This window comes from Prinia subflava, chromosome 17 (assembly GCF_021018805.1).
Source record: "Prinia subflava isolate CZ2003 ecotype Zambia chromosome 17, Cam_Psub_1.2, whole genome shotgun sequence".
Lineage (NCBI taxonomy): Eukaryota > Metazoa > Chordata > Aves > Passeriformes > Cisticolidae > Prinia > Prinia subflava.
In genome coordinates, this window is record NC_086263.1 from 1,872,935 (window position 1) to 1,899,664 (window position 26,730).

Here is a 26,730-nt window from a genome sequence, read left to right on the forward strand (position 1 = left end):
TTACACTTTCTGTGGTTTTCAGCTCCTCAGCACCACAGAGGGCTCCAGCCCCTCAGCCAATGCCACAGCAGGGCACCTCACCCACCCCAGTGCTCACAGGACAGACAGGGAAGTACCTGATTTATGCAAAAGAGACACTTAGGTATTTAAATTGGGCTGTGGGCAGGGGGAAGGGAGGGGAAATGGTTCTGAAAACGTCCCAACCCGGCCATTATGGATGCAAACAACAAAAGCCACACAGTGAAGAAGTTGGAGCCCGTGGCAGTGTCTGTGCTGATCCAAACCTGTCTGTATTTGCTGTCCAGGATTAAAATCACTATTAGTAGAGACAGCACCACCAGGCTGAATGTGAGTGGCTGCTGATACTCAGAAGAACCCACAGTACAGAAAAGAAGAATATCTGCTGTGCCTGCCTGGTGCAAACAGCACCTGGACTCCTCTCACCAGGCACCACCCGGCAATGCGGCTGGAGCTCCTCTGCTCTGGAGCCAGGCTGGGAGAGCTGGGGGTGCTCACCTGGAGGAGAGAGAGATCCAGGAGAGCTCAGAGCCCCTTCCAGGGCCTAAAGGGGCTCCAGGAGAGCTGGAGAGGAACTGGGGACAAGGGATGGAGGAACAGGACACAGGGAAAGGCTGGATGGGGCTTGGAGCCACCTGGGATCGTTTTCCTCATTTCTTCATTTTGATGACTGGGCTAAACCCAGCACCTTATCAGGGCAGCTGGGAAAACCACCAGCACTGTGGCTCAAACTGCTTTAGATTCACCCAGTAAATGTGAGCAGTTCTGAAGTCACAGATTTGAGGGCTCAGCTGAAGCCTGAGCGCAGCAGCTCCCACCACACTCCTGCTAGCACAACACCAAACAGAACACTCCACCAAACCCAGCACCAAGCTTAACCCACAAGACAGAAGCCACAGTCCTGCTTTTGGCCAGCAAGAAACACTTAAAATAAAGGTTTTGCTTCCTGTGTTTGTCTGTGGCTGGTTACAAACCCTCCTTGGAGCCCGAGCAGCTGAAGCACAGAGCATTAAAGAGTGAAAGAGGATGACGTGGTTTAAGTAGCTGACTTAAATCCTGGTGGAAAGTGAGAGGCTTAAACTGCTTGAAGGCAGCCAGGCTGCCTGGAGCTGAGCTCAGCCACAGGCAGCAGGAGCACAGCGGGGGTGACAGTGCCAAGGGGGCTCTGGTCACCCCTGTGCCAGGGACACAGCCCACAGCAAGGGATTCCTCCTGGGAAAGGACATGGAGCAGAGGGGGACAGGGAGGGGAGCTCACCTGGCACCTCAACAACACAACAAGAACATCCCCCGTGTCCAAGACCTCTGCACATCCAGGGTGTTTCACCTTCCAATTCACAATGATTGCTGCCAATGCCACTCCTGCTCCAAAGGCCTCAGAGCCCCACGCTGATGCCATGGGAGCTCCCCACAGCACACAAGGAGCTTCCTCGCTTGGATGCACTGAAATCAGCTCAGCAAATGACCCCGAGCCTCCAACAGTGACAACTCCAAATTCAAATTCACACACAAAGGCTTGGCAGCCCCACAGGGGAAGTTTCCCACGGAGGTGAAGGATTCCCCAGCTGTGAATTCCCTGTTTGGCAGGTTGGAGGAAGAGGAAAAGGAAGCTCCAGGCCTCTCCTCTTTATCCTTATGGATGCTCCGTGTCTCCAGCACAAAGCAGATGGACTCAGCAGGACAAAATATCCACTGTGCTTGTTTTAGGTGTGATCCCTGAAGGAATTCAGGACTGTGCTGGGCAGCCAACACCCCCTGCAACCCCTGAGCCTCCCAGCAGTTTTCCCTCATGTTCTGGCAGAGACCAGGGCTGGACCAGCCTCCAGAAAGACATTCTTTGGAGGGTGCAGGAGGGCGGGAGATTTCTAGCAGCCACAGCAGCCAGGCACCCCCCAAGAGGAGCTGGTGGAGCTCAGGTCATCAAATCATGTGGTAGCTCACAGGGATGGTGCTTCCATGACCTGCCCTGGGAGTAAAATCAACTCCCAGTGCTGCTTTATCTACACAGACTCTGAAAGCAGATCCAAAGGAGGCAAAGAGGAGGACTGGACACTGACATGTTCCTGATAAAGACCCCAAAATACCTGGGGAAGGGAAGGGAAGGGAAGGGAAGGGAAGGGAAGGGAAGGGAAGGGAAGGGAAGGGAAGGGAAGGGAAGGGAAGGGAAGGGAAGGGAAGGGAAGGGAAGGGAAGGGAAGGGAAGGGAAGGGAAGGGAAGGGAAGGGAAGGGAAGGGAAGGGAAGGGAAGGGAAGGGAAGGGAAGGGAAGGGAAGGGAAGGGAAGGGAAGGGAAGGGAAGGGAAGGGAAGGGAAGGGAAGGGAAGGGAAGGGAAGGGAAGGGAAGGGAAGGGAAGGGAAGGGAAGGGAAGGGAAGGGAAGGGAAGGGAAGGGAAGGGAAGGGAACTTGGCTGACACAGAACATGAAAATCCAAGTACTTCTCATGTAACTTTAATTAGTCTCCCCTGACTGCCAGAAGCCCAGATCTGCCCTGAACATCCTGTACCTTTGGGGGAAACAGTACTGTAAGTGAGACAATCCCTGAACTCAAGCAGAGAGAAGGACGGACATTCCACTGGCAGAAGAGCCAAACTGAGGGATTTTTCACAATAAAAACTGCAGGGAGGGCTCACAGCATCTGCTCTTCTCTCTGCTCAGCCAGGTGTGTGGCCTGCAGTGGCCCACAGGAATTCATCCAAGTGGGAACACCCCATATAAAACCTCTCCTGGTTACACAAAGGTGCATGCAGCACCTCCACCCCCGTGTTTGGCACAAGGGGATGAACCAAAGCACTCATTTGTCCCTCAAAACCCACCTTGCCTCTCAGGGCTAAGCCAATCCTTTCAAAGAACAATGTGTAATGTTTTTTAAATGCTGATGACAGAAGTCAGAGTATCCATTTTTCACCTTTAGGAAACGTGCTGGAACTGCTGAAGCTCCTGCAGCCAAGGCAAAGGGGCCGTGCCAAAGACACAGCTGTCCCCATCCAGCTCTCTTTAGATCCCACGCTCCCCAAATCCATGGGCTGCAGGGGGATCAGCTGAAATGAACTGATCCCTGCTAATGCAGCATTTGTCTGGGGTCAGACCACATCCAGCCCCCGTGCCGGGTGCTGAGAGAGCATTACCAGCCCCACAGTGTGAGCACAGCCTCGCGCTGCTGCTGGGATGGGAGCACAGCTGCAGCATTCCCAGAGCCAGGAACAGCCTTCCCAGCCCTGCACTTCTGTGGCTTCATCACCATAAACAGGCAGGCCCAGGGGGAGGCTGGTAACTCGGGATTGCTCTGGCTCCAGCCCTGTTTATAGGATCTGACTCCCAGCTTGCTGAAGGAGCTGGCACTCCACAAAGCACTCAGAACCTCAAAGCAGGTTTCTATTCTGCTGCAATTACACCTAATTAAGTAACCTTTAAAACACCCCCGAGGGGCAGATCTCATTACAGGGATCAGCCCTGGCCAATTGTGAGTAAGCAGTGCAAGAACTGCATTATTTATTTCACAAGTGGCAGCGCTGACCCAGGGCTGCTGCCAGGATTTTGCTCTCCCAGCCTTTCCCAAAGCTCCAGGAGGAGCTCAGCAGGCAGATCGTGCCTGCTCAGTCTCTATTTAAAGGACCATAAGCAACCCTGGTGAAGATGTTTTCTGCAATATCCCTCCCTGATCCTGCCCAGAGATCTGCTCATCCCTCCCATCCCTTCATCCCGAGGCTCCAGCACTGCAGGGCCTGTGCCACCAGCCTGGTGCTTGAAACCAGGGACCCTGAGAAGGAGACAAAGAAAGCCTCAGCCTGGTTCATTCTCATCTTTTCCTGTCACAGAAGAAATAACCAAAGCTGCTATTTAAGGTAGAAGGGGAATAAATCTCTTGCATTTAGGAGTAATAAAGAGGGATAATTATTGTAAGGATAAGCCTGCAAGTATTAAAAGCAGAGGAATGGGAGAGAGATCACCCACAAACCAAGACAGAGAAGGAAAAAAGTGAGCAAGTTCCCAAGGGACTTGGGATCCCAAGATCCTCTTCCCAGGAAGACCAGATTCTTGCCATTTAATACACCCACGTGCCTAACAAATCCTCCTTTTCCAATTAATCCAAGAGAAAAGCTTCTCAGCCTGGCACAGCTTTTGCTGTACATCACCTCCTCTACAAATACAGAATGGACAGGAGACAATTCCCTCCACACCAAACTCCTCTTTTCCCTGTTTGGAAGGGGAAGGAAGAGATTTCCAAGCCCAGTGTGAGCCAAGGGCCAGCCCAAAGCTGATGCTGAGGACCAGATCCCCTCCAGCATCAGGAGCCTGCAGAGGAAAAGACTTTCCTTTCAAACCCTCAAAATTCACCAGGAAGCAGAAGAAAAAAGCCAGAATATGTCTTAAAGAGCTGGCAGCCAAAAAAGCCTGAGTACTCCCATCCTTCCTGCCCATGGCCACAAGAAACCAGGACAGAGGGATCCAGCCAGGCCCCTGGTGCAGAGCGTGGAGTGAACTGCAGGGGATCTCCGCCACCTGCACCACTCACATCCAGAATCTGGGGGGATTTTACCTGCTGGTAGAAATTCCTCTGGTCTGTACAGGACCTTTTTTTACTAACCCCACAGCTCCAAGGATACCTGGAGGCAGGAACGCCTCTATGCTCGCCAGGGCTTCAGGAGCCCCCATTTGTGGTATTTAAGTGTGTTCTCAAATGCCAAGTGCGACATTTCCAAATTATCCCTCAATTGTTGCTACTGAAGCATAAAAACATATTTAAACAAACAACTTCAAGGATGGTTTGGAAACATTAACAGGAATATAAGTTACGCTGAGATGGTTTTAAATTAAATCCAAATTTAATTGTTTGTTTCAAGTGTTCCAGGTTTCCTGTCGCTCCCTAAGTGCTCAAAGGCTTCAGCAGCCACGATGCCCTACTCTAAACATTGATTTGTTTAATGAACTTGAAGAGGGTTCTTCCTCCACCCTCCAGCCTTTGTTTCTAGCTTTTGTTCCTCTGATGACAAGGGAAACCTGTTCTCACCCTTCCAAACACGGCTCAGGGGCAGGAGGCTGGGTGAAATCAAGAAAGAAAAAAAGCTTTAGTGCCTGGTCACTGCTCAGATAAAACACAAACCTCGGTGGAGCGTGGGGCTACCCTGGGGAAGAGCCAAGAGCCACCATGGAGCCACCCCGGGCTGTGTCTGCAGAACAGGGACACGGTTTGGAGCTGATCTGACCAAAAAAAGTGACACAATAAAACACACCAAGAGGTCACATAGCAAGGATTAGGCATTTTAGGATGCTGAATGTTTTGCCTGGTGTGGCTCCCTGCAGCAAACCCAGGTGTTTGTGTGCTGGGGCTGTTTGGTTTCAGGGGCTGTCAGAAACCCAGCACTGTGGTGTTTCCTCCCCTGTGCTCCCCTCCAGGCTGGAAAGCAGCACAAAACCCCCGGGAATATCCAAGATCAAATCCCCTCACTGGCTGGGCACACTCCCCCTCCCCAAGGCACAGGGTACAGGCTGTAACTCAAACAACAGGACCACAGCCACAGCATCCCAGAGGGGTTTGGGTTGGAAGGGACCTCAAAGCTCATCCAGCGCCACCCCTGCCATGGCAGGGACACCTTCCACTACCCCAGGCTGCTCCAAGCCCTGTCCAGCCTGGCCTTGGACACTGCCAGGGATCCAGGGGCAGCCACAGCTGCTCTGGGCACCCTGTGCCAGGGCCTGCCCACCCTCCCAGGGAACAATTCCTTCCCAATATCCCATCTAACCCTGTCCTCTGGCAGTGGAAGCCATTCCCTGTGTCCTGTCCCTCCATGCCTTGCCCCCAGTCCCTCTCCAGCTCTCCTGGAGCCCCTTTAGGCCCTGGAAGGGGCTCTGAGCTCTCCCTGGATCCTTCTTTTCTCCAATTGAGCACCCCCAGCTCTCCCAGCCTGGTTCCAGAGGGGCTCCAGCCCTCAGGGCATCTCCGTGGCCTCCTCTGGACTCTCTCCAGCAGCTCCAGGTCCTGCTGCTGCTGAGGGCAGAGAGCTGCACCCCTCAGCCTGTAAATGCTGGGAATGGTGGGCACAGGGTGAAGCTGCAAACAGGAGCAGCTGAACAGGAGAGGGGGAACCTGCCTGGCCCAGCCTTGGCAAATCTGAGCTCAGTGTGACACAAACAGGCCTGAAGGAGAGACCAGCAAAGCATGCAGACTTAGTTGTTTTTTAGAGCTGCTCCAGGTTATTCCCCTCCTTTTTGCACCCCTTCAGGCAGCTCCAGAAAGGGCTGTTTGTGTGAAGGACACAGAGCAGCTGTGCCAGAGTGGGGAAAAAGAGCCCAGAAGGGATCAAAGGCTCAGAGGTAGATTCCTGGAGCAGGGGAGAAGAGGCTGAGATGCCATGCATAGTTTGGGAAGCCCAGGAGCTCAGGGACTGTGAGCACTAGGCCTGGAGGCATCACCACAGCAACAAAGCACCCCATGGGAACCCCAGTGCTCCCCAGCACCTCCTCCAAGCAGGGCAGCAGCCTCTGCCTGGAATCTGCTCCATGGCTCTGCAGGTGTCTGCCAGGCTGGCAGCCACGTCCCTGCCCTGCACAGGGAGCCCCCTCTGTGCTCCGGGCTGTCCGTCCTGCCTGTGCCACCAGCAGCCCTCCCTCAGCCACACCTCACCATGCCAGAGCGGGATGAGTGCTCCCCACAGCCTGCAGGTACAAGAGAATTCCCTGCTGCACACCAAGAACCCTCCCTTTCCAAGCCAAGGCCTCCAGAGTGCTCCTATTCCACACCAAGACCTCCAGCACCCTCCTGTCCAAAACCAAAGCTTCCAAAATTCCACAAGCCTTCCCTCTGCTCTTTGCATCCTCCCTGCCGTGCTCCTGCCAGGACAGTGGTTCCAGAGCTCCAAGCAGCCAGGAGGGGATTAGCTGGTTGCTGCATCCATTTAGCAAGCACAGGGAAAAAATTCCACAAGGATATCCCAAGTTTGGTTTCCCCCCCTGGCTGTAAACTCCTCACACACACACAGTGAGCAGGGGGAAGAACAGCCACTCCCCTGGAAAAAACAAGGAATGTGGCCAGGCAAAAGGGAGTCAACAGCTGCCTCTTCACCCCTCCCCAAGCAGTGGTGGCAGTGAAAGCCTCAGTGGCCAGATCAGCCTCTAAAGCCAAGGTGGGAGTGAATGTCATTCCTCAGTAGAGACTTTCAGCACAGATTCACCTTCTCCAAGCAGAGCCCTCAGGCAGCCCCTCCTTCGGGCTGTGTTTGTTTGGGAAGGTGGCACTGAGGAGCAGCCAGTGGATCCCTGCCCAGCCCCGTGCCCTCACCCTTTGCCTCCTGCCCCTAAGAGCTTCTTCTCTCTAAAAGCTGCTGGTTTGGGCTCCTTCAGCTTCCTGCACATTTTCCTGGAGCCCAGCTTCCTATTGCACTCTGCAAATGGATTTTCCACAGTCAGGCCTTGCCAGATGACGCAGCTCCCAGCACCAGCTCCTCTCCCTCTCCTTCCCTCCTCCTCCTCCTCAGGGGACAGGAGGAAGCAGGAACAGCCTGCAGGCTGAACAGCCCCTCCAGCAGCAGCAGTGACTCAAGCACAGCGTCACCGCTGGCATTCCACCACGGGACACTGCACAGAGGGAACAGGGCTCCTTCTTCTGGAAAACCACAATGTGTTATTAAAAAATAAATAAATCTGGGCACTCTGAGGCTGCTCACTGCCAAACAGAGGGGACATTCAGCCTGGAAACAAAGCTGTACCCACGCCTGGGACACCGACAGCTCCACAGGACATCCCCAGAGCTGTCACCACGAGAGCACACAGGGACACACCAGGACACACAGAGGAACTCAGGAATTCATGTATTTCATCCAGCACACAAATTCCCATGAAATACCACTGTCCCTGAGTGCTTCAGCTTCAACAGATCACAGAATGTGGTAACAGGGAGCAAAGGCAGTTAAGTCACTGGCACTCCTAGCAAAAGGGGAGTTGCTGCAGCACTGGAAGGAGCTGGATGGGAGAAGCCTCCCAGCAGCCTGGAACCTCTCTCCAGCAGCCTCCACAATTCCCTGCTTTAAAAGCAGTTTTCTCTCTAGAGAGGAGAAAAACCCTGACCAAAATCAGGAATAGAGTGCCTGGACCAACCCCACAGCCATAAGGAACCCTCATGCCCCATCCCTGCCCCCTGAGGCTCTCCCATCCTCCCTTCCCCTGAGGAAAACCCCAGCCCAGCCCCAGGGGCAGGACAGCCGTGTGCCAGGGAGGGATCCACACCTCTCCCAAGGATTTGGGCTCCTCCAGCTGCTCTCCCCATGGAGCCAACCCCAAGCACTCCAGCTCAGCACTGGTGGCACTTTGGGAGGAACTGTCCCCACGGCTCTCCTTACTCATGTCCCCTCCTCTTCCCTCCCCCCACAGCCCACAGGACCATCAGTACCTTACTCTGCTCCACACCAACTCTGGCAAAAGCTCTACAGGGAAGGGGAAGGCTCAGCACAAGCCAAAATCTGGGGAGAAAAGACCAATTCTGCAGAGCTCTGAGCCATGCAGAACGCCCAGGGTGGCACTTCCACTGCTCCATGGCACCTTCAGGGCCATTCCTTGGGCTTGGAGGTTTTGGGATCCCAAAACAAGGTTCATGCCAGGTACCTCTGATATAAATGTGACTCCTCTGTTAATACAGAGCTCTCCTTCAGCCTGGAGCCACCTTCCTGCTACCAACCTCATCAAGGGCCTCCAACAGAAGGAGCTGGAGCTGGACTCATTCCAGAGAAGGCCACGGAGATGCCCCAAGGGCTGGAGCCCCTCTGGAGCCAGGCTGGGAGAGCTGGGGGTGCTCACCTGGAGAGGAGAAGGATCCAGGGAGAGCTTAGAGCCCCTTCCAGGGCCTAAAGGGGCTCCACGAGAGCTGGAGAGGGACTGGGGACAAGGGATGGAGGGACAGGACACAGGGAATGGCTTCCACTGCCAGAGGGCAGGGATGGATGGGATATTGGGAAGCAATTGTTCCCTGGGAGGGTGGGCAGGCCCTGGCACAGGGTGCCCAGAGCAGCTGTGGCTGCCCCTGGATCCCTGGCAGTGTCCAAGGCCAGGCTGGACAGGGCTTGGAGCAGCCTGGGACAGTGGGAGATGTCCCTGCCATGGCAGGGTGGGACTGGATGGGCTTTAAGGTCCTTTCCCACACAAATATTGGAAGATCCAAAGCCCAGACACACAAAGATATGAACAGGCAGTGATTCTGAGCAGCCTGATGCAATCCCTGATGTTTCTCCCACTGTGCCTGGTGCAGTCCTGTCCCTGCTGGGAGGCCTCCTGAACCTGGAACATCAGCCCTCAGCACCATCCCAGTGTGGGAAGGGGACTGAAAGGTGGGAAGATTTGAAAGTGGAAAATAAAAGCTGAGAGGAGCTTTAGGGGCTCTGCCTGACATGGCACGAACAGGGAAGCACAACTGTCCTGCAGACTGGGCTGGTTCAGCCAACAGCTGCACTGCAGATGTCCCAAAAAAACCTCACCAGGAGAGCAGCTCCAGGCAGCTCAGTGCACACTGAGAGCAGGGACTGCACTCTGAGAGGAGCTGGGAATGCTTTTAGCATGTGGGAGAGTCATGGCAGGTTCAAAATGCACAACTCCCCAAGGCCAGGCTCACTCTGTGTGTGGACGGGCACCGCCACGATGGGAGCAAGGCCTGGAAGCAGAACCTGCTGGGCACCTGCAGCCCCTCGTGACAAAATAGACCTGGAGGGGCTGGAGTGTGTCCAGAGAAGGGAACAGAGCTGGGGAAGGGGCTGGAGCACCAGGAGCAGCTGAGGGAGCTGGGAAAGGGGCTCAGCCTGGAGAAAAGGAGGCTCAGGGGGGCCCTTCTGGCTCTGCACAACCCTGACAGGAGGGGACAGCCGGGGGTGGGTCGGGTTCTGCTCCCAGGGAACAGGGACAGGACAAGGGGAAACAGCCTCAAGCTGTGCCAGGGGAGGTTTAGGTTGGATATTGGGAAAATTTCTTGCTGGGAAGGGTGGTCAGGCCCTGGCACAGCTGCCCAGGGCAGTAGTGGAGTCCCCATCCCTGGAAGTGTTCAAAAAACAAGTGGCTGTGGCACTTGGGGACACATTTCAGTGGTGGTCTTGGCAATGTTGGAACAATGGACTCAATGATCCCAGAGCTCCTTTCCAACTTCAACCCTTCCCTGATTCTCAGCCCAGCAGAACCAGTCTGGCAGCTTTGTACCTCCATTTTCCACAGTGCCTGAATTTACACAACCACACAGAGGGAACGGCTGGCACTGCTCCCCCGGGCTCAGCAGGGACCTGCCCGGGGTGCCAGGCCAGGAACCCAGGCAGGAATGATGAAAAGATGGAGCCAGGCATGAGGAACAGGGAGCAGCAAGCCATGGTTCACTGCCATCAGTTTCCCAGAGCTGGAAACATGTTGGTCCCATGGCAGGGAGGATGCTGAGGGTGGCCCAGCAGAAGCAGCTCTCCCTGCCCAAGAAGGCTGGGGCTAAAGGGAAATCATTTGTTTTTCAAAATTCCAAACCCAGGAATTGAGAAAAAAAAGCCCCTGGGTTCCAAGCGGATCATTCCCGTGACAACGAGCTGCAAACGAAAGTCAAACAGGAATAAAGTGGAGAGGAATTCCGTGGGCAATTGTAATGATTATCAATTACTGTCTGGCCCGAGTTACATAATGGCACCAGCAGCCTGGGAATGCTTTGGGAGAGGCTCTGTGGGCAAGAGCAGCTCAGAAAGAGCCCTGTGTTGTGCTGCACTATCATATTCCAATCAGTTAATTATGATGACCCCAATCCAATTTTAATCAATCACAGCCTTAGAAAATACCCTGCTCCTAAGAGCTTCTCATGAATCCACCTCTCTTCTCTCAGTATTTAAGAGGGGTTATAAAAAGAGAGAAACTTTTACACAGGCAGACAGTGACAGGACAAGGGCGAATGGGTTTGAACTGAGATATTTACATTGGATATTAGCATGAGATTCCCCTGGGAGGGTGGGCAGGCCCTGGCACAGGGTGCCCAGAGCAGCTGTGGCTGCCCCTGGATCCCTCGAGTGCCCAAGACCAGGCTGGACGGGGCTTGGAGCAGCCTGGGATGGTGGAAGGTGTCCCTGCCATGGCAGGGGTGGAATGGGATGGGCTTAAGGTCTTTCCACCCTAACACTGAAAACCCTCACATGGTCCCTTTTCTGCTGCTGGGGCTCCTGTCCCAGCCTGGGGCAGAGCCCACCCAGTACCAGCTGGGCTCTCCACTGGTGCTGCACCCACACCCTGCTCCCTGCATATCCAGGGCTGCTCCCTTACCCACAGCACACACCAGCCCTGCAAAGGGGGGACTGAGGCTTCTTCCTGCTTCTGGGTAACCAAGGATTCTCTCTCTGCAGGAATGAACTCAAATTCCAGAGGAACACAGCTAACCTTGAGCAAAACAAATCCCAGAGTGGTTTGGGTTGGAAGGGACCCCAAATCCCATCCAATGCCACCCCCTGCCATGGGCAGGGACACCTCCCACCATCCCAGGCTGCTCCAGTCTGGCCTTGGACACTGCCAGGGATCCAGGGGCAGCCACAGCTGCTCTGGGCACCCTGTGCCAGGGCCTGCCCACCCTCCCAGGGAACAATTCCTTCCCAATATCCCATCCATCCCTGTCCTCTGGCAGTGGAAGCCATTCCCTGTGTCCTGTCCCTCCATCCCTTGTCCCCAGTCCCTCTCCCAGAAATCCACACCCCACTCAGCATTCACTGCACTGAAGGAGCGAGGCAGAATAAAAAGGTTGATTTAATAAACTGGTAGCTGGGATAAAATTACCAGCAGCACCCTCCTCCCAGCCCAGGCAGACAAACCCTGCCTTTGAGCATTCAGAGCCCTGCACTCGCTCCCGCCGGGATAAGCCCTCCACGCCTCTGATTCCAGCTACAAACATCACCAGAGCTCTCATCTGCTCCCAGCCCTCTCCACCATGCCCAGCAGCTTAAAGCCAAACCCGAGCAGGAGCAGCTAAAAAAAACCCAGGAGCACAGGAATCGTCTCTTCCTCGGAATCTTTTGGGATATTTATAAGTGAATCAAGTGAGCTGAAAATGGAATTTGCAAACCAGCCACCACCTCGCCCAGAATTACATAAAAAATGTTGGCTTGGAAGCATTTTCCTCTCTGAGGGAAAAAGAAAAACTCCTGTCTTGGAGCTCCTGGAGCACACAGACCTGGTATTTACTGATGGTGGTAAAAGCCCTTTGAAGAGGGAGGAGAGGAGGGAGGAGGCGAGGAAAGGGCTCCCACCCAATCTCCCCAAACCCACAAATTCCCTGCCATGATTTTCTTTGGGGGAAAGAACTGGGCCCTTGGTCAAAGCAAGCAAAATATTTCAGATGTGTTGCAGTTCCAAAGCACACAGGGGTGTCCACAGGCACCTCCTGCACACCCAGAGCATCCTCCACTGCCATCCCAGCCCCTCTCCACAGCAGGAACCAAATTCCAGGAGCTGCACTTGATGATTCTTCCAAGCCAGGATATCCTAGGAAGTTAAACAGCAATTACAGCCTCTGCAAGGTACAGCAGCAGCAACACAGTTGGAGACAAATTTAAGCCTCACTCGCCTGTGAAACCATGATAGGTAATTTTAGAAATCTCTTCATAAAACCAGCATTTCCTCTGCTCAAACTGGGTAAGAACCATGAGAAAATGAAAAAAAAATTGGGGTTTCCTCATGACAAGATCATTATATTTCACAGGGCAGTGGGATAAAAGCCAGGGGAGGAGGGAGGACACCCCAAATCAGATGCAAGGCCAGCATTGCTGAGGGAGATGGAAGGAGGAAGCCCTGGATCCAGGTACACACTTCCCAAGGGATCCACCAGAGGGGAGCAGGGAAAGCCAGCCTGGCATCACCACGGGGGGGTAACCACTGAAAAGCTGCAGTTTGACACTATCCAGACTTCATCACAGAAACTGTCAGATTTTCAGATTGTTTTATTCAAAAATAGAAACCAACTCCAGGACTCTTTGCAGCTGCTGTCTGGAGTGATCCCTGCCAGCCCCAAAATGGGATTTGTTCCGCAGCTCTCAGCTCAGGCTGGGCACCCCATTCCAAGAGGCTGAGAAAGTGCTGGGAAAAGTACAACAAGCCTGATAAAACCCTTCAGAAACCATCCCCTGAGGGAAAGTTAAAAGCTGAATATGGAGAGCTCAGCTGAGGATGAGCTGATGTGGTGGCAGGACAGGTACTGAGGGATGGAAATGTTAAAGAAAGCAAAACAAATCTCACTGAAATGGAGCTCAAACCGATCATCGAGAGGAGAAAAAAGGCTGAAGATCCCTTGGAACAGGAGCCTTTGGAAGCGAGTTAGACAAACTCTGGGATTTCTCTTAATTGAGCCAAGGCAGTGAGATCATGTGGTGCAAGAGGCTTTTCCTTCTCCAATTGTCTGATAGAGCAAAACAAAAAAGGAAAAACAACCCAAGGTGCCAGCAGGACGCTTGTCCTCAGCCTTACAAACAATCCCTTCTCCTCTGAGCCTGCTGGAAATAAATCCAGGGAGAAGAGCCTTGGGCTCTGTCACCTCAGCCAGACAGACACAATGCAAGGGTACAGCAGGGAAGACACGTGAAATTAAATTTTGAAATAAAAATTTGAAACAAAAGTGGTTGCACAATGGCCTTAGGTTCTGTGCACAACCCCTCCTCCTTTACAAAGTGACATAAAAGTGACATCAAGTGTGCCCCCACCTCCCTGTCACTATTGAAGTCAATCTTACTCCATCCTGCTGTCCCAGCCAGTGGCTCCAGGAAGCCTCAGATCCCACAGAAATGCAGGGAGAAACGGGAGGAAGGAGACAATAAAAACACAACACCAGGTGCCTCCCAGGTGGTTTGGGAGCAGTCCAGGGGTTTTAGATGAAAAATCAAGTTGTTCTCAAGGAAAGACAAGTTGTCCCCAAGACCTTTCTGTCCCACATCTTGTTTTAAATCCACAGAGCATGTCAGGGGTCCATGTGAGCCTTTCAAGTGGCCAAACAATCCACGCTGGACAAACCTCCTGGCAGAGGCTGTGGGAGGAATATCCCAAGGCTGAGTCCTGTCCAGGGCTCAGGTGTCACCCCCAGCACCATCCTCTCTTCATCCTCTGAAGATGAAGATGAAGGTGCTGGCAAGAGCCCCAGTCCCTCCCAGCTGTTATCACTGCAGATCAAACCAAACTGCCTGGATCTCCTCCCCATGCCAGCACCACAGAGCTCTCCCCATCAGCCTTCCAACTCCCCAAGCTGCTTAAGCAAAACCCCGTCCCAATCCCATTTTTTATCCCCATGGGGAGAAAAATACCCAATTCATCCGCCCAGAAATCCACAACCCCATCGTGTTTATGGAATAAACGCCAGCTGGTGCCTTCCCTTTGACATTTAGCTAATAATTGTTGCAGCCAAACGAGCTGACAGCGCTCACTCAGCAGCCCATGAATGCCTCTGGGTGTTTGACTGAGCGCTAAAGACAACACTTGCTGCTCTCCAGCTCCTCATCCATGTGGATGCACACACACAGAGGCTCCCCTTAACCCCTCAGCCCTCCCCAGCCTCGGGAATCGGCTGCTGGTCCTGCTTAACTTTAGCCATTTGTTCCACCACCCCTGTGGGCAGCAGGCAGGAGGAGAGAGGGGAGGAAAAGGGAAGCAGGAGCTCCCGCAAGAGGGCTGGAATTTGTTCCTCATTAACTGCCCTTTGTGATTATCCAGCCAGCCAGCAAAGCCCGACCCCTCTCTCACAGCATCCCAGTTGTGGTTGTGGCACAACCTTTATTTACACCTTGAGGGTCCCATTTTAGTCACCTGAACAGTGTTTTACCCACCGGGGATGTTCCTCCCCTTTAACTTCCACCTGAGCTGGATCTCCATTTTCCAAAAGACCCACTTTGGGCCCAAGTTCCAGCTACTTCAGGCAAAATAGGTCAAGGAACTTCTCCAGAACTCCTCCCTTTATTACTCCACACATCGGGGGGATCTCAGGAAAAGGTTCTTCCCCAGAGGGTGCTGGCACTGCCCAGGCTCCCCAGGGAATGGGCACAGCCCCGAGGCTGCCAGAGCTCCAGGAGTGTTTGGACAGCGCTGCCAGGGATGGACAGGGTGGGATTGTTGGGGGGTCTGTGCAGGGCCAGGGGCTGGGCTGGATGATCCCTGTGGGTCCCTTCCCTCCAGGGTATTCTGTGATTCCATGATCTGCTGGGAGCTTATGGACCAAATCACAACCCCTTCTCTCCTCCCTCAGTGTGCCCTGCTCTTTCCTAAGCTGCAGACTCACACCAAATCCTCTTGCCCACACGGGCATCACCTTTCCTCCTCTGCCAGTCCCTGGAGTGCCCTGGACCTGCTGGCTCAGGCACTGCCACACCAGCACTCGCTGTACCCAGTTATCCTGCATGCCAAGAGCTGCCCGTACCAGCCTCCTGCTGAAGAGAAATGGGTTTCAAAGCATCATTTATGGCAGCACAGGCAGCGTTAGCTGTGCTCAGCAGGGAGCCTGCAGAGCCCCTTCCCACATGGATCTGTATGCACAGACACTATCCAGTGGCACAAAACCTCCGGGGACACCCCCCCAGCTTTGGAGTGACCTTAGCAGCCCTCAGCCACCCCCGGGCCCTGGTCTGAGAGTTCTTTCCAGGCTCACTGAGGCCCCTCTGGAGCCTGGCACCATCCCCATGGCAGCACCTGGCGCTGCTGGGCTGAGCTGCACACCCCAGAGCCACCTGCCGTGTCCCCTGCCGTGTCCCCTGCCACGCACACGCCACCTCCTGTCCCCATTTCCCACGTCCTTGGGCTGCTCCACGCCAAGGGACAGGAAGGCAAACAGTTCCCCGGGAGGTGGCACCGTGTGCAGGAGCCGGGAGCCTCCTGGGCCGTCTGCTCCTGCTTCCTCTGCTGGGGACAGCAGTGGGACACGGCAGTGGCACAGGGGAACATTTATTTATAACAAATGACCTTTATTTCTGAATGAAGCCTCTCTCCTGGCACAGGCAGGAGCAGCCGAGGTACCTGTGCTCACACCGTGAGACCCTCTGCACACACAGTGCCCCACCAGCAACACAAAGAAGTTCCCCGTCTCCACTTTGCAGGGCTATTTTTCTAAAACAAATGCCTTTGTTTTATCTTTGACAGGTGTTTCTAGCACGAGGATAGGGATAAAAAGCTCTCCTCCACCAAAAGCCTCCTTCACACATGATTTGCTTTGTCATGGCACTTAAATACCAAGGCAGCAGCCAGGGATGGAGAACGAGAGCAGACCTGGGCAGGCACAGGGAAACTTGACAGCAATGCCTGCACGCCTTAAAAAAATAAATCTTCTTTTCCTGGTAGCGATGCCAGCCCAGGCCAATGCATGAAACACCGACAAACCCATCTCCATCCCCGGTGAGCGCTGCCGGAGCTTGCTCCATTTTGGGTCAGCCCAGGCAGCTTCAAATTACATCGCCTCTGATCCGCTGCAGGGGAACCCAGCTCGCCAGGGCTCAAAGCGGCTGAAACGGGGGAAAAAATACACATTCCGGCTGTCAAACCCGGATAAGCGAGGCAGCAGGGAAGCAGGGGATGGTTTAGGTTGGAGAGGCCCTCAAGGATCACCTCGTTCCACGGCAGGGATGCTCCCCGTTCTGGAGGTGGCCCATGGCCAGCAAGGGGGGCGCGGAGCAGCCCCAGCCCCGGGCTGTCCCCGCTGCCCAGCCAAAGCCCGGGGCGGCAGCGATGGAGAACAAAGAGCCGCGGGCTCCCGGCGGCACGGCCGCGGTGCTGCTCCCCCGGAGCACGGCAGCTCCGCTCCCTGCGGGGCGCGGGGGAGCCGCGGGGCGCCCTTCACCCGGGGCGCTGCCAGCGCTGTCCTTGGGGACACTGCCGCTCTCCAAGGGCCGGGGCCCGGACAGGAGCCAGCATCACCCTCACCCTCGGGCGGCGGGGCCACCGCACACCCCGCGGTTCCCCGGCACGGCCCGGAGCCCAGGGCGGGCAGGAGCGGTGCCGGTGCCCGTGCCCGGTGCCGGCGCTCACCTGCTCGGCGCCGTAGGCCGTGGCGAACTGCACGAACTCCTCCACGCGTACGAAGCCATCGCCGTCGCGGTCCAGGGCGTCGAAGACCGGGCGGAGGCGCGGCTCCTCCTCCGGCGGGGGCTCGGCGGGGTCCCCCGGGCCCGGGCTGCCCCCGGCCTCCCCCGGGCACCAGGGCGGCGGCCCCGCGCCGGGAGCGGCGGGCTCAAGTGCCCACAGGTCCAGATCCAGCTCCGGCTCCGGGTCCGCCTCCGGTTCCAGCTCGGGCTCCAGGTCCAGCTCGGGCTCCGGTTCCGGTTCCAGGTCCAGCTTGGGCTCCGGTTCCCGTTCCAAGTCCAGGTCCGGCTCCGGTTCCAGGTCCAGCTGCGGCTCCAGTTCGAGCTCCGGCTCGGGCCCCGGTCCCGGCCCCCGGGGTAGCGGGGGCTCGGTCCCAGGCGGACGCGGCTCCATCTTCACCGCCGGCGCTCCGCGCCCGCCGCCGCCCGCCCCGGGCCATGCCCCGCGGCCATGCCCCGCTCACATCGGGGCGGTGCCGGTGCGGTCCCCGCGGCACTCACGGCTTTGTGCGAGGAGCGGCGGCCCCGCCCGCCGACACCGGGGGCGGCCCCGCCGGTCCCGCCCCGCCCGGCTCCGAGCGCCGGGGCCGCGGGTCCTGCCCGGGACTAGGGGTTGGGGGAGACGGCGGCGGCACCGAGAAAGAACCGCGCCGCCCGCCCGCGCCGCCGCTCCGGGGCCGCCCGCGGAGAACCGGCAGCTCCAGCCCGGCCTCCGCCGCAGTAGCCGGGGCGGTGACGTCACTCGCCTGCCGGTCCGGTTAGCCCCGCCCCTCCGCGGCTCGAGCCCGTGCCGAGGCCACGCCCCCATCTCGGCTCGCGCGCGGCGGGGGCGGGGCCGGAGAGGAGGGGCGGGGCCAGGCGGAGCGCGAGCACGTGGGACCGGGGGCACCGTGAATGGGGACCCCCAAATCCCCTGCTGAAAACCACGCACCGGGACCCCAAACCCAAACCACGCCCCGGGACCACAAACCCAAACCACGCCCCGGGACCCCAAACTCAAACCACGCCCCGGGACCACAAACCCAAACCACGCCCCGGGACCCCAAACCCAAACCACGCCCCGGGACCCCAAACCGTACTCCATGATCCCAAACCCAAACCATACTCCATGATCCCAAACCATGCTCTGGGACCCCAAGCCCCAGGACCGCCCAGCTGCTCCAGGTATGAACTGTGCACCAGAACCCCAAATCCCTCCGGGTGTGAACTGTGCACTGAGACACCCAAATCCCTCTGGGGAGATGAGCTGTGCTCCAGGACCCCAACCCCAGTGGGACAGCGCTGAGCACTGGGATCCCTGAGCTGCTCCAGGGGGGAACTGAGCACCAGGACACCCCTGGGACCTCATCAATGAGTTAATTAATGCCCGTGTTCAGGGCTCACAGCCCGCAGGCTCACTGCACCTGCAGTTTCTGTCGGAGCACCGGGATGACCCCACTAACACACCCATGTGCTGGCCCAGCGGGTGGAATTACAACCCCTGGGTATAATTAGCAGCAAACTTGATGAGCAAGAGCATCCCTGGCCCCAGTGACCCTGCCCAGGTCATGGAGGCATGTGACATCTCAGGGTCAGCCTGGCTGGGCCACAATGTGTCCCCTAGCACACTCAGCCCTAGCAGCCAGAGTTCAGCAGCGTCCCCAGAGAGGATCCCCCTGTCCAGTCATGGAAACCTCTGCCCCAAATCCTCTCCCTCATCACAGCCATTCCTAAAGGTGAGCAGGGCAGGAGGGGGAAGCACAGCTGCACGGTGACACCTGCCCAAACCATTCCCTACACAATCCCCTGGGCAATACAATTCCCAGTTTCCAGACAGCTCAAGCAGCCAAGGTTCCTGTGTGGATGGGACTGGCAGGGAACAAGGTGCTGCAGGGTCAGCCTGATGCTGAGAGTGGCAGCTCTGCAGGATGAGTTCTGCAGCTCCAGGCCATGCCCAGGCTGGGCATGGAGCTCTGTCCTTCCCCGGGTGCTGGAGGCACATGGACAAACTCCTCTTCCTGGGGTGGCCACAGCCAGGACAGCCCTGGCAGTGCCCAGGTCACCTGGTCATGGTTGGACAGTGCAATCCATGGAGCCTCCCAGAACAGGGATGCAGGGACAAGGCTGCAGCCGGGTAGAAAGGACAACACATGACACAAGCACCTTCCCAGGAGAAAACACATCCTGTAATCCAGGCAGAGGAATACTGCGGCTGGAGCCAAATCCCAGGAGCCCGGGCAAAGGACAGCACCCAGATCCCAGCCCAAGCACTGCATCCCCATCCCTCTGAAGGGTGAGCCTCTCACCAAAGCCCTCAGCATCTCCCCACCACCGCTGCTGCTGGAACCACCTTCCCAGAGCCATGGGGCTGAGGAGTGGCAGGGCCCCAAGGCCCGTGGGCCTGGAGCACTGGGGCACCACAGAGCTGAGGACTGGAGCCACACAAGGCTCTGGCAGTGGGAGCAGTGGCTCTCCCCTGTCCCTCAGGCCCAGTTTGGACCATCGGGACCAATCAGCTGGGCAGGGCACTGGTGCTCATGCAGCACAGAGAGGCATCACTGCTCAGGGGGCAAGTTCTTTATTTGTGGCCTGGAGGAAGGAGTAAAACCTGCCAAGTCTACAATCAAGTAGGAAATACAATTAAGTGGGAGAGCAAGCTTCATGGAATCCAGGGTGAGCCTAAAAACTACCAGCAGCAGCAGGAGGGTGCACATGAGCAGTGTGTCCCCAGGGCACCAGCACTGGGGACAGGGCTGGCTCCAGCAGTGCCATCCATGCAGCCCCACTGCGGCTCCTGCTGCCCAGCAGGAGGAAAGGACTGGATTGCAGTTCTAGCCCTTCCCTTACCCTCAGCTTGCATGTCTGGAAGGAGACAGCGTGACACTGGTGTGACAGACAGATGGGTGCGGACAGACCACTGGACACGGGCAGTGCTGCGGTGCAGAGCCGGACCTGGGGGATCTGCCCTCACCCCAGCACTCTCCTGGAGAGGGCATCCCAGCTGCCTCCCTGCAGCCTCCCGGGGCCACTGTCCCACCCAGGACACCTCAGGGGACACAGCCACCTCCCCCTGCCAGGGTTTCCTCTCCAAGAGTTGCCAAGGCAGAACTGGGCCCACCACGCTGGGTGACTCCGATCACAGGCGGGCTGAGCTGCTCCCCCTCCCCAAAAGGAGCTGCTGCAGGGGCTCTTGGGCAGTTCTCAGGCTAAGAGAGGGGAGAGGGGAGTAAGAGGATGGATATCCATGAGTGGCACTGCTTGGGAAAGGCTGCAAGAGCAGCGTGGAGGGAGCCACAAAGGGACAGTGACCATCTCAGCCCCCCACGCTGTCTCTGCACCCACAGCAGCTCAGAAGGCAGCAATGGCACAAGGTGGGGGTAGGGACCCCAGGGCTGTGTCCCCCGGCCAGACACGGGACTGGCAGTGTCACCACTACCACCAGTGGCCAGGGAGAGGCTGTGGCTGTCAGCACTGGCTCTGGGAGATGTCCCCCCACGGTGTCCCAGGTCACATCTGTCCGTCAGTCAGTCCCAGGCTGTCCATCTGTCCATCAGTCGGGTTGATTTGTTCCTGCAGCCCAGACACCTGCAAGAGAGGGTGGAGGTGGGGACAGAGCCCTGCTGAGGCCTGCCCAGCTCATGGAGGCTGCCAGGTGGGACACGGGCACGGAGGAGAGGAAGGCAGGAGACCCCTTCCCCTGCCAGGCTGCAGGAATTCATGAAAGGAAGAGCTCTTGGGATTCTCTGTGCTCAGTCCTGCTGCTGGGGCACAGAAAATGGGCATCATGTAGCTTTGGGGGAATCTCAGAGGTGTCTGGACAAGCATCCAAAAGACACCATGTCACAAGGTATGCCCAAAGGGAAAATCCAGCAGGTTCTTCTGGTTCCAAGTCATCCCTAGGACTATCCACGAGGACACTGTACCCACTGCTACAGCAGCCATGCCCCGGGAGAATCATGGTTCAGAATCATCATTTCAGTTGGAAAAGCCCTTTAAGACCATCAAATCCAACTGTTCTCCCAGCACAGCCAAGGCCACCACTAAAACATGTCCCCAAGTGCCACATCCACACAACCTTTAAATCCCCCCAGGGATGGGGACTCCACCACTGTCCTGGGCAGCTGTGCCAGGGCCTGACCACCCTTTCCATGAAGAAATTTTCCCAGTATCCAACCTAAACCTCCCCTGGCACAACTTGAGGCTGTTTCCCCTTGTCCTGTCCCTGTTCCCTGGGAGCAGAGCCCGACACCCCCGGTTGTCCCCTCCTGTCAGGAGTTGTGCAGAGCCAGAAGGGCCCCCCTGAGCCTCCTTTTCTCCAGGCTCAGCCCCTTTCCAGCTCCCTTGGCTGCTTCTCACGGGACCCGTGCCCTGTACCCAGGGAAAAGCAGGGTTTCCCTGAGGAGCCCGGCTCCAATCCCACGAGGGGGAAAAGCAGTCACCTAGAGTTTAGCAGAGGAGGAGGCAATACCCAGCATGGCAGAGAAGCTGTTGGGGGAGGTGAGCCAGCTGCCCCCGTCCACGACCAGGGTGGTGCCGGTGACGTAGGACGAGAGGGGGCTGGCCAGGTACAGCGTGCTGTGCGCGATCTCCGTCTTGTTCCCCGCGCGCTGCAGCGGGATCACGGAGAAATGGTCAGATTTCTCAGCAAACTTCCCACCTAAAGGGAGCAGAGAGAGCCAGTTTGGACCATGGGACAACTGTCCACCACCGTGGGTGGCCAGGCACTGCAGCAATGCCCATGGGGCTGGCTGAGTGCTCCAGGGAACTGGGATGAGATCCTGGCACAGCCCTGGGATAAAAACATGGGAAGATTTAAAGAAGGGGAGCTCAAGCCCAGCAGGGATTTAGTACTGACACAGAGAGCTCAAGACAGGACCTCAGAGAGCTTTGGAACCATGGAAGCATGGAATGGTCTGAGTTGGGAGGGATCTCCCCTTCTCCTCCCCTGCCATGTCCAGGGACACCTTCCACCATCCCAGGCTGCTCCAAGCCCTGTCCAGCCTGGCCTTGGGCACTGCCAGGGATCCAGGGACAGCCACAGCTGCTCTGGGCACCCTGTGCCAGGGCCTGCCCACCCTCCCAGGGAACAATTCCTTCCCAATATCCCATCCATCCCTGCCCTCTGGCAGTGAGAAGCCATTCCCTGTCCTGTCCTGTTCCTCCATGCCTTGTCCCCGGTCCCTCTCCAGCTCTCCTGGAGCCCCTTCAGGCCCTGGAAGGGTCTCTGAGGTCTCTGTGGCTCCAGAGCAGAGGGGCTCCATGGCCTCTGGACCCACTCTACGAGCTCCATGTCTTTCCCACCCTCTGGGGCTGCACCACACTCTGCTGATGGACTACAACAGCCAACCCCTCAGGCAAGGCTGAGTTTTGGGGGAGCATCTTCCATCATGGCATCAGAGAGCCCAAACTGCTGCCAAACCAGTGCCTGGGATGTACCAGGGATGTGGGAAGGGCTGTTCCCACAGAGCTGTGCCAGCCAAGCCACAGCACAGCTGTGCCCAGAGCAAGCCCCCACGGGCTGTGTGGTCCTGGGGGCCCCTCCCAGACAATGCCAGCAGGGCACTGCCGTGGCAGGGCCGTGAGCCCAGGCAGCCTCACCCAGGCGTCGGAAGCCCTCGGTGCCCGTGATGGGGCCGGGGGCCAGGCTGTTCACACGGATGTTGTTGGGTCCCCACTCCACCGCGAGGTGACGGGTCATGGCATCTGGAGAGGGATTGCAACAGCAGTGAGAAACGGGCAGCAGAGCCTTTCCAGCAACTTCTTTTGAGGGGGAAAAACCCCATAGAAGAGTCTGGCTGAGAGCAGAGGGCTCTGGAGGGGAGAAGATCCTCATCCCAAACCCAGGCATGCAGTAACTACACCAATTCACTCTTGCCCCTCCCCAGTCCATCTTCCCATTCCAGTGTTTAGGGAGAACTGGCTTCTTTCCTGGCCCCACATGGCTCAGAGCCCCAGCAGGGTGTGTTGAGGTACCTATGGCAGCCTTGGCAGCCCCAGCGTGCACCTGCAGGGCCTGCCCTCGGTAGCTCAGGGTGGCCGTGATGTTAACGATGACCCCACCGTGGTCCTGGGGGAGGAAAGGAGATGTGGAGTTAGGCCAGGGAGCAGCACAAAGGGTCACAGGGATGGGAGAGCTGGGCTTGGAGGGACAGTCACCCACAGCCACTGCCAAGCCATCACTGGGGTGGCTCTACCCACTGAATCTCAGAGGTGGGGCAGCCAGCAGGGCCCTGCTGGAGAGGTGGGTAGAAGAAAAGGTCAAGGGAAAGTGGCAGAGCTGGAAAAGCAGCAGGAGATCATAGCTTCTCCAGGTGGCAAAACATGGAAAGTTTGCTGCAACAGTGCAAAGCCCCAAGGCAAGGGATGGGAGGATCCCCAGTTCAGGTCTGAGATCCTTGGAAGGGAACAGAGTGGATCTGTGCAGGGAGGCTCTGGGTCCCTGATTTTCCCAGGAGCACACTGTGGCTGGACACCACTCCCCTGCCCACCAGAGCATCTCCTGAGAGTCCCCTGGCTCTGTGCCACTTACCCGGAAATATTTCTCAAAGACGACTTTGGAGGTGTTGAAGGTGCCCAAGGTATCGATGTCCATCACTGTCTTGAAGGCGTTGAAGGACAGGGCACTGGCTGGGCACAGGAAGTTCCCCGCAGCACCTGAACCACAGGGACAGGCAGGACAGGGCTGGAGAGATGTCAGGGCCCTTCTGTGGCAGGGAGGGTGAGGGATAATGTCTCCATGCACGTGGGGACAGCCCTGGTGGCTCTGGGTGCCCAGCTGCACAGCCAGCACAAGGGGAGTAGCGATGAGCCACACTGAGACAAACAGGGATGGCCATGTACCACACACAGATCTCTGCTTCCTCTGCTCCCAGGGGTGCCTGTGCAGGAAAACACCCTGCCCAACAGTGACAAACCCTCCCCTGCCCTCTCCATCCTCACCATTGATGAGGATGTCAATCCTCTTGAACTCCTTCAGCGCCTCATCCACTGCTGCCGCGATGGTCTGGGGCTGCCGGACGTCCATGGACAGGGGCAGGCACTGCTGCCCCGTGGCTGCCACCAGCTTTTTTGAAGCCTGAAAGAACAAAAAGAGACTTGAGAGAGCCTGGCTGCACCCTGCTAGCCCTGGGTAGCCAGGGAAAGCTCCTGCATGTTGTATCCCAGCCTCACTGGATGCTGGGCTGGTCACAGCTGGCTAGGCCCAATTACCTGCATGGGCTGCCATGGACCCAGCACATCCCAGGCAACATCTCTGCAGGGCAAAGGTTGGAGCCCAGCAAGGCATTTTTGGCATGAGCCCAGGCACAATTGCCCTTTAGATCCAAAAAGTCAGTGGGCAAAAGAGCAAAGACAGAGCAGCCAGGTGTCAGGCTGTGAGACAGAGCAGCTCTGCAGCTCAGGGTTTGTCACAAGCCACCCCTATGGCTCATTAAGAATAAGATTTTCTCCAGCAAATTAAGCACAGGGGAACACACAAGCTCAGCAGCAACTCCACACAACACCCAGAGCTGCTCCAACTTCTGTTTTGAGCTCTGTGAGAGAAGTTTTGAGCCCCAACAACACATGGGTGCACAAGCAGCTGGGGTCCTGGAATGCAGATTCTGTGGCCTCAGAAGACTCTGACCTCTGAGGACTAAAAACCTGCTGAGCTTAGCAGCTTCTTCTGGCACATGAGCATGAGGGGGTGGGAAATGACAGCCAACCACACCTGCACCCTGCCCTCTGCCCCAAAACTCAGGATACCTGTGCAATCCACCTCAAGCCACACAGCCCCTGGGGTCTGATCCTACTCCACGCTGAGGTTTCAGTCCAACCTTGGGCTCTGCCCTGATGACAAACCTCCCCCACAGCTCATTTCTGTCTCTCCTCCCACAAAAAGCCATCACGATGGTGGAACAGCCCCCACAAAGCAGGTTCCAGGTTAACTGAGGGGTGCTGGAGGTGCGGTGGGTGCAGCCCCCCAAACCTGCACCCACCCTGCCCAGCACCGGGAGTGCCCAGGGCTGGGAGGCTGGGAAGCACTGGGAAGCACTGGGAAGCACTGGGAAGCCGTTCCTGCAATTCACAGGGCTTCCCGTTCCACCGGGAAAGAGCAGAAGGGTCTCCGGGGCTCGCCGCTCGCCCGCGGGAGCCCGAACTCACCTCGGACACTCGCTGCAGGTTCCTGCTGGCGATGACGGTCCGGCAGCCGTGCCTGCAGGGAACGGACAGCTGAGAAGGGCCGGGCTCCTCACCAGCACCTCGGCATCACCAGGAGTTCGGGTGTTCCTTGCAGGAATTGCTGCTGCTCCAGGCCCGCGGGACGCGGACGGGGAGAGCCAGAGGCCGGCGTGCCCCGGAGCCTCCCTGAGGGCTCTGCCGCCATCGGCTTCACACGGCGGCTCTGCCGGAGCCTGGCACCGCAGCGGGGACAGGGACGGGACGGCGGGAAAGAGAAGAGAAGGGGCGTGAAGAGCAGGAAAGTGCGGACGAAGAAGAGAAGGGAGGGAAAAGAAGGGAAGAGGGGGAAAGAGAAGAAAGCAACGGGGGAAAAAAGGAGGGAAGGAAGGAGGGAAGGAGGGGGCCGCACCTCATGAAGATCTCGGCGATGCGGAATCCAATGCCGGAGCCGCCGCCGGTGATGAAGGCTACCTGGCCCCTGTGGGACAGAGGCACGGTCAGAGCCGGGCCCCGAGGAAGCGGCCCCGGCGGGCCCCCGGGGCGCCGGGACTCACGCGAGCAGGTCGGGGCTGAGCAGGTGCCGGTACTGGGGCAGACACTCGTCCCCGTCCTCGTCCGGCGGCACCCGCGCGGCCATGGCGGCCTCGGCCATGGCGGAGGCGGGCGCTGCTCACTGCGCCTGCGCGGGCGCCGCCGCCGTCGCCTGGCAACGGGGGCGCCCCGGGGCACAGCGACACTGGGCGGCCACAGCGGGAACTGCAGCGCGGGGCTACGGAGCCGTCCCGGAGCTCCCGGTGCTCAATCCCGGAGCTCCTGGTGCTGTCCCAGTGCTCCCAGTGCTCCCAGTGCTCCCATTGCTCCCAGAGCTATCCCAGATCTGTCCCAGATCTGTCCCAGTGCTCCCAGAGCTGTCCCAGTGCTCCCAGTACTGTCCCAGTGCTCCCAGACCTGTCCCGGTGCTGTCCCAGAGCTGTCCCAAGACTTCCAGTGCTGTCTCAGGGATATCCACTGTGCCAGTGGTGTCCCAGTACCTCACAGTGGCGCCCCAGTCCTTTCCGTATTGTCCCAGTGGCCCTCAAGTGCCACCCAGTGGTGTCTCAGTGCTTCACAGTGACATCCCAGTACCTCTCACTGGTGTCCCAGTGCCACCCAGCGGTGTCCCAATGCCACCCAGCGGTGTCCCAGTGTCGCGCGGAGCCCCCAGTTTTACAGCTCAGACCCCACCCTGGTCTCTCCCAGCCACCTGCAGAGCCCCTGCAGCCCCCCAGGCCCAGCCCAGCTCTTCACAGGGTCCCCCAGTACAGTTCCAGTGCTCCCAGGGACATCCCTGGGTCTTCCCGAGCCTCCCAGTACTGCCGCAGTGCTCCTAGAAACATCCCAGTTCATCCCAGAGCTTCCCAGCACTACCCCAGTTTCTCACAGAGCTTCCCAGCACCGATCCAGTGCTCCCCAGGAACAGTCCATGGACACCAGAGTCTCCCAGTTCCACCCCAGTGTCCTCTAGGGACATTCCAGCGCCTTCCATGGATCACCCAGTGCCTCCCAGA

The 26,730-nt window shown here is 57.5% G+C and overlaps 2 protein-coding genes across 4 annotated transcripts in view; both read right to left on the minus strand.

The window, feature by feature from the left end:
- Window positions 1-17,577, minus strand: part of RAB11FIP3 (RAB11 family interacting protein 3) — a 73,696-nt gene extending 56,119 nt beyond the window's left edge. For both annotated transcript variants that reach the window (XM_063414271.1, XM_063414274.1), the window contains exon 1: window positions 16,992-17,577. In XM_063414271.1, coding sequence (XP_063270341.1) covers window positions 16,992-17,438 — 447 coding nt within the window. In that variant the 5' untranslated portion in view covers window positions 17,439-17,577. The remainder of the gene's footprint in view (window positions 1-16,991) is intronic.
- A 2,008-nt stretch (window positions 17,578-19,585) lies between these two features.
- DECR2 (2,4-dienoyl-CoA reductase 2) lies at window positions 19,586-25,974 on the minus strand. Of its 2 annotated transcripts, none has more exons than XM_063414281.1 (9): window positions 25,738-25,974; window positions 25,593-25,661; window positions 25,166-25,217; window positions 23,963-24,098; window positions 23,553-23,677; window positions 22,997-23,090; window positions 22,622-22,726; window positions 21,492-21,680; window positions 19,586-20,608 (listed from the first exon to the last, which is right to left on the minus strand). In XM_063414281.1, exons 1-9 carry the CDS (start codon window positions 25,833-25,835, stop codon window positions 20,574-20,576), a joined length of 903 nt encoding a protein of 300 aa, XP_063270351.1. In that variant the 5' UTR covers window positions 25,836-25,974; the 3' UTR covers window positions 19,586-20,573. The 2 variants fall into 2 exon arrangements, with proteins under 2 accessions (XP_063270351.1, XP_063270352.1); XM_063414282.1 differs by having other exon boundaries at window positions 21,463-21,680.
- Window positions 25,975-26,730: the final 756 nt, after the last annotated feature.